The 7500-nt window shown below is 46.8% G+C and overlaps 1 protein-coding gene across 2 annotated transcripts in view; it reads left to right on the top strand.

The window, feature by feature from the left end:
- LOC143288590 (uncharacterized) overlaps window positions 1–7500 on the top strand; it is an 80889-nt gene that overhangs the window by 32045 nt on the left and 41344 nt on the right. For both annotated transcript variants that reach the window (XM_076597215.1, XM_076597214.1), the window contains exon 5: window positions 967–1152. In XM_076597215.1, the coding sequence (XP_076453330.1) occupies window positions 967–1152 (186 nt within the window). The remainder of the gene's footprint in view (window positions 1–966; window positions 1153–7500) is intronic.

Genomic DNA, 7500 nt, shown 5'->3' on the forward strand with positions numbered 1-7500 from the left:
CTCCTCTTCCCCTTCCTCCTTCCTCTTCCTTGTTCCCCCTCCCCCATCCCCCCTCTCCCTCCTCCTACACCACTCCTACTCTTCCCCCTCTTCCACCTCCTCCTTCTCCCACTCTTCCTTCCTCCTCCTCCTCTTCCTCATCATCACACTCTTCCTCCTCCTCTTCCTCCTCCCCCTCCTCCTACTCTTCCTCCTCCCCCTATTTCCCCTCCTCCTCCTCCACCTCCCCATCTTTTCTTCCTCCTCCTTCACTCCTCCCCCTCCTCCTCCTCCTCCTCCTCCTCCACCTCCCCCACCTCATCCCTCTTCTTACTCCTTCCTACTCTTCCTCCTCCTACTCTTCCTCCTCCACATCTTCCCCCCACCTCTCCCTCCTCTCCCTTCCTCCCCCTTCTCCCCCTTCTCCCCCTCCTCCTCCTCCTCCTCCTCCTCCACCTCCTCCCCCTCTTCCTCCTCCACATCTTCCCCCCCACCTCCACCTTCCTCCCCCCCTCCTCCCCCTTCTCCCTCCCCTCCTCCTCCTCCACCTCCCCATCTTTTCTTCCTCCTCCTTCACTCCTCCCCTTCCTCCTCCTCCTCCTCCTCCTCCCCCCCACCTCCTCCCCCTCTTCTTCCTCCTTCCTACTCTTCCTCCTCCTCTTCCTCCTCCCCCTCCTCCTCCTCCTCCTCCTCCTCCTCCACCTCCTCCACCTCATCCCCCTCTTCTTCCTCCTCCAACTCTTCCTCCTCCTCCTCCTCCACCTCATCCCTCTTCTTACTCCTTCCTACTCTTCCTCCTCCTACTCTTCCTCCTCCACATCTTCCCCCCACCTCCCCCTCCTCCCCTTCATCCTCCTCCTCCACCTCCCCCACCTCCCCCACCTCCTCCTCTTCCTCCACCTCCCCCACCTCATCCCCCTCTTCTTGCTCCTCCTTCCTCCTTCCTCCTCCTCCTTCCTCCTCTTCTCCGTCTCCGTCCCCCACCAGTACAAGCGAACCGTGGAGGCGTCCTGTCGGACCTCCAAGCCAGTCATCAGCGAAGACGATGCGGTGACCATCTTCAGCAACCTGCCGGCCCTGCGGGACACCCACAAGGGCTTCGTGGAGGGTCTGCAGGGCAAGGTGCAGGCCTGGGGCCCTCTGCAGACTGTGGGCGACGTCTTCATGGGGCTGGTGAGGGAGGCTTGTCTGTGGTGTGTGAGTGTGTGTGTGTGTGTGTGTGTGTGTGTGTGTGTGTGTGTGTGTGTGTGTGTGTGTGAGTGAGTGAGTGTGCGTGTATGTGTGTGTGGTGGGGGGGGGGGGGGGGTGCGTGTGTGTGTGCGTGTGGAGGTGTGGGGTCGGTGGAGTGTGTGTGTGTGTGTGTGTGTGTGTTTGTGTGTGTGTGTGTGTGTGAGTGAGTGAGTGTGCGTGTATGTGTGTGTGGTGGGGGCGGGGGGGGTGCGTGTGTGTGTGTGTGTGTGCGTGTTGGGTGGGGGGGAGGGGGGAATGCGTGTGTGTGTGAGGATGTGTGTGTGTGTGTGTGTGTGTGTGTCTGTGTGTCTGTGTGTGTGTCTGTGTGTTAGGGTGTATTAGTGTGTGTATGTATGTATTTATGTATGAAGATGTGTGTGTGTGTGTGTGTGTGTGTGTGTGTGTGTGTGTGTGTGTGTGTGTGTGTGTTTGGGTGGGGGGGGGGGGCGTCTGTGTGTGTGTGTGTGTGTTGGTGTTTCTCAGTCTCTCCGTCTCTGTCTGTTTCTGTCTGTCTCTCTTTCTCTGTCTCCACGTTAACCTCTCTTTCTCTCTTGAGGTGAAGAGAAGGGAAATATGAAACAAAGTATTAAGATAAGCAAATCACCACAAAAAAACCCAACCAAACAAACAAAAAAACAACAACAAAATCCCCCACCTCTTTCCCTTGTATATGCAACACGATGGACAGAGCAAGAGATAATGTTGTGCCTTGTGTCTTTTTAATTAAAATAATGGCAGCATTTAGTTTGTAATTGTTTTTAGTTAACTATGTCATAGGCCAGTCCATAGTTTGCACAGACAGCCTAGACAAAATGAAATGATAAAACGAGAAAATAAAAACCAAACGAAACCCAAAAGAACGAATGCCATGCAAATCCCCACAAACAACAAATGTGATGGTACATCGTTGTTGTCTCTACACACACTTAATTAAAAGGCCGCCAGCATCCTCTGAGAACAACACACTGATACAGCATGTTGCCAGCTGTAATCTGGCGCTTCAATGTATGTGAACAGCGGTGCTGTTGTTGATTCAGTCCAGGGAAAGCCCGAGCAAAACGAAACAGATAACAGAAGTCTTAAAACTAATCGGACAGTTTCAGTTTCATTTTCAGTAGCTCAAGGAGGCGTCACTGCGTTCGGACAAATCCATATACGCTGCACCACATCTGCCAAGCAGAGATGCCTGACCAGCAGCGTAACTCAACGCGCTTAGTCAGGCCTTGAGAAAAAAAAAAGTGAATAAATAATAGATAAATACATTTTTTTTAAAAGGTGAATAATTAATAGATAAAAAAACAACAACAAAAAAAACAAAAAAAAAAACAAACCTACTACCACCACTAATAATATGTATGAGGCGCAAAAACTTGATGAAGTCAACTATAAGCGTACATAAATAAGTAAATAAATAAATAATAATTATAATTGTGACGTTTTTTCACTGCTATAACTATGACGCCTTTTCACTTTTATTAGCATTGTGACATCTTTTCTCTGTTACAAATGTGATGTCTTTTCATTCTAAGAATTGTGACGTTTTTTCACTGTTACAACTGTGATGCCTGATTAAGCGCTTGTTTTTTTTTAACGTGGAAACAAACATTTAAAAAAAAGTGAATTAGTCATGGGACTGCTTTCTTGATATGTGTTATCTTCTTTTTTAAAACAAAAAAACTGCATCCTGGGACTATCTTCGTAAATTCTTTGCGCATTTGCCCTTTCTGGTTTTTGCGTCACAATTGTAAAAGTGAAAATGCGTCCCATTTGTAACAGTGAAAAGACGTCCCAATTCTAAAAGTGAAAAGACATCACAGTTGTAACAGTGAAAAAAAAAACACGTCACAATTCTTAGAATGAAAAGACATCACATTTGTAACAGAGAAAAGATGTCACAATGCTAATAAAAGTGAAAAGGCGTCATATTTATAACAGCGAAAAGACGTCGCAATTCCAAAAAGTGGGAAGACATCACAGTTGTAACAGAGAAAATATGTCACAATGCTAATAAAAGTGAAAAAGGCGTCATATTTATAACAGCGAAAAGACGTCGCAATTCCAAAAAGTGGGAAAACATCACATTTGTAACAGAGAAAAGATGTCACAATGCTAATAAAAGTGAAAAAGGCGTCATAGTTCTAACAGTCAAAAGACGTCGCAATTCCAAAAAGTGGGAAAACATCACAGTTGTAACAGAGAAAATATGTCACAATGCTAATAAAAGTGAAAAAGGCGTCATATTTATAACAGCGAAAAGACGTCGCAATTCCAAAAAAGTGGGAAGACATAATCTTTCTTCCCTCCCTCATTCTCGTCCTTCGTTCTCTCTTTATCTCCTTCCTTCCTTCTCTTAAATCTTGCCTTTTCTATTTCTTTTTCCTTTCTTGATCTTGACGAGGCTGCAAAAATGACAGGTGCCCCTGTTACATAAAAACACAAGAGAGGCAAGGCCTTCAAGACTCACTTGTGATAAATTAAGTCCCCTAGCATTAATTACAGAGTAATTTCCTTTTTTTACTATCTGCACCAAAACGTTTGCAAAATAAATAAAAATTCCATGCTTAGCAAAAGAAGTTCCTGTTTGAACAAAAAATGATATTAATGACTGCTCTAGTTGTTGGGTCAGAATATCAGATCAAAGTGCCAAGTTTAGAGAATACAAAAAATATAGATATAACAGTAAATGCAGTTTGCATATTATTAGGCTGCATTTTTTTTGTGTGCCCATCCCAGAGGTGCAATATTGTTTTAAACAAGATGACTGGAAAGAACTGAATTTTTCCTATTTTTATGCCAGATTTGGTGTCAACTAACAAAGTATTTGCAGAGAAAATGTCAATGTTAAAGTTTACCACGGACACACACACACACACACACAACACGCACACACACACACACAACCGAGCACCGGGTTAAAACATAGACTCACTTTGTTTACACAAGTGAGTCAAAAAGGAGACGCAACCAGGAAAATCGTCGAAATACGTACTGCCGATGTAACAACTTCAGACTATCACATGCTGGATTTTGCCCCGGGGTCATTTTTTTTGGGGGGCGGGGGGGTGGGGGGGGTAGCCTCGAATACCCCCCAAGGACATTTTATGGGTAGTCAAGATCGTCCCCCAAAGGTTGGAAATGAACCCTTATTGGTCTGGTTTAGTCATGCTATGGAAAAAAAAGAAGTGTGGTGGTTCTAGGCTTACCTTTTCTAACCCCCCACCCGCTCCCCCCAACACCTCCCCTCTTTCTTATAACTCAACGAAAGCAAATGTAGGGGGGGTGGGGGGGATTCAACTTTCAGAGCCTGAGTTGATTCTAACTGGGATGAAATTTAACATCGGGGGTCATTTGTGGCTAATAGAGATCGACCCTCATACTCTTTACGAGGTGTGTGGGAGGCGAGGATTAAAATGATACTGGTAGTTGGGGGGGCTGGAGGTGGGGGGGGGGGGGGGGGGGTTCTGACTAGATGAATTTTACCTCCAGGTATACATTCCAGGCTGGTCTGCATAGACCTTGTGGTTAATCTTTGCTGGCCAGATTTTACCCGGGGTTAAAAACCATGGGGGGAGGGGGTGAAAATGGGCTGTAACACCGGGATGAAGGAAGCTGGTGTCTCATGTCGTTGGAGGTTCTGAAAAAAGGGGCAGTTTTTGTTTGTTTGTTGTTTGTAGGAGTGGTTTCCTGTCACGAGACTTTTTCTGTCCTTCTCATTGTCTTTCTTTCCATCTTTCTTTCTTTCTCTTTGGCTTTCCGTTCACGTTTCTTTATTTCCTTGGATGGACTTGTGATCCAGTGTTCACCCAGTGATCAGTGATGGACTTGTGACCCAGTGTTCACCAATGATCAGTGATGGACTTGTGATCCAGTGTTCACCAGTGATCAGTGATGGACTTGTGATCAGTGATGGACTTGTGACCCAGTGTTGACCAGTGATCAGTGATGGACTTGTGATCCAGTGTTGACCAGTGATCAGTGATGGACTTGTGACCCAGTGTTCACCCAGTGATCAGTGATGGACCTGTGATCAGTGATGGACTTGTGACCCAGTGTTCACCAGTGATCAGTGATGGACTTGTGATCCAGTGTTGACCAGTGATCAGTGATGGACTTGTGATCCAGTGTTGACCAGTGATCAGTGATGGACTTGTGATCCAGTGTTCACCAGTGATCAGTGATGGACTTGTGATCCAGTGTTGACCAGTGATCAGTGATGGACTTGTGATCCAGTGTTCACCAGTGATCAGTGATGGACTTGTGACCCAGTGTTGACCAGTGATCAGTGATGGACTTGTGACCCAGTGTTCACCAGTGATCAATGATGGACTTGTGATCCAGTGTTCACCAGTGATCAGTGATGGACTTGTGATCCAGTGTTCACCCAGTGATCAGTGATGGACTTGAATGTGATCCAGTGTTGACCAGTGATCAGTGATGGACTTGTGATCCAGTGTTGACCAGTGATCAATGATGGACTTGTGATCCAGTGTTCACCAGTGATCAGTGATGGACTTGAATGTGATCCAGTGTTCACCCAGTGGTCAGGGTTCGAGGCCCCGTTTTGGCAAACGTGGTGTTGTGCTGTGTGTCCTTGGGGGGTGGGGGGTGAGGGGCTGGTGGGAGGGGGGGCGGAGGGTGGGGGGGGGGGGATGTGGTTTTGATTTTTCCTCACTCCTCCACCCGTCCATGTGTGGCTGGGTCAGCAACCTGACCTCGGTGGTCGGGGAAGGAATCTGTTGTTGTCACTGTACTCAGATTCCCCCCCTCCCCCACCCACACACACACACACACCCACACACACACTCCACCCATGGTGTGTGACTTAACATCTGACATTTTTGTCAATGAAGGTTCCTCCCCCTCCCCCCCCCCCCCTGCCCCCCTCCCCCCGGCCAATCACCCCCTCCCGACCTTGTGCCTGAACAGTAGTAGTAATAGTAATATTAGCAGTGTCGTGTTGTGTGCTGTAGTGCTGTTTGGTTGTTTGTTAGGTTTTAACAGTAAATCTCAAGCACAACAATAAACATACGAGGACGCCATTCCAGATTCCAAGCTCAAGTGATTAATACCGGAATCTCTCAAATGCATCATGAACATGCATTATGCCACATCTCCCTTTCTTTGTAAATGATAGACATTTTCAGAAAGCCTTCCCTTTCTTTGTTGATGATGGACATTTTCAGAAAGCATTACAGCTTAAAATTTGAAGAACATGTACTAAAATAAAAATGACTATCTTTAGTTGTTTTTTTCAGTAGGAGTAGTAGCAGCAGCAGCAACAACAGTAGGAGTAGTAGCAGCAGCAGCAACAACAGTAGGAGTAGTAGCAGTAGCAGCAGCAGCAACAACAGTAGGAGTAGTAGCAGTAGCAGCAGCAGCAACAATAGTAGGAGTAGTAGCAGCAGCAGCAACAACAGTAGGAGTAGTAGCAGCAGCAGCAGCAGCAACAACAGTAGGAGTAGTAGCAGCAGCAACAACAACAGTAGGAGTAGTAGCAGCAGCAGCAACAACAGTAGGAGTAGTAGCAGCAGCAGCAACAACAGTAGGAGTAGTAGCAGCAGCAACAACAACAGTAGGAGTAGTAGCAGCAGCAGCAACAACAGTAGGAGTAGTAGCAGCAGCAGCAGCAGCAACAATAGTAGGAGTAGTAGCAGCAGCAGCAACAACAACAATAGTAGGAATAGTAGCAGCAGCAGCAACAACAGTAGGAGTAGTAGCAGCAGCAGCAACAACAACAATAGTAGGAGTAGTAGCAGCAGCAGCAACAACAATAGTAGGAATAGTAGCAGCAGCAGCAACAACAGTAGGAGTAGTAGCAGCAGCAACAACAACAATAGTAGGAGTAGTAGCAGCAGCAGCAACAACAGTAGTAGGAGTAGTAGCAGCAGCAACAACAACAACAGTAGGAGTAGTAGCAGCAGCAGCAACAATAGTAGGAGTAGTAGCAGCAGCAACAACAACAACAGTAGTAGCAGCAGCAGCAGCAACAATAGTAGTAGCAGCAGCAGCAGCAACAATAGTAGGAGTAGTAGCAGCAGCAGCAGCAACAACAGTAGGAGTAGTAGCAGCAGCAACAATAGTAGCAGCAGCAACAACAACAACAGTAGTAGCAGCAGCAGCAGCAACAATAGTAGTAGCAGCAGCAACAACAACAGTAGGAGTAGTAGCAGCAGCAGCAGCAACAACAGTAGCAGCAGCAGCAGCAGCAACAATAGTAGGAGTAGTAGCAGCAGCAGCAACAACAACAACAGTAGGAGTAGTAGCAGCAGCAGCAACAACAACAATAGTAGG

This window comes from Babylonia areolata, chromosome 12 (assembly GCF_041734735.1).
Source record: "Babylonia areolata isolate BAREFJ2019XMU chromosome 12, ASM4173473v1, whole genome shotgun sequence".
NCBI classification, from domain to species: domain Eukaryota; kingdom Metazoa; phylum Mollusca; class Gastropoda; order Neogastropoda; family Buccinidae; genus Babylonia; species Babylonia areolata.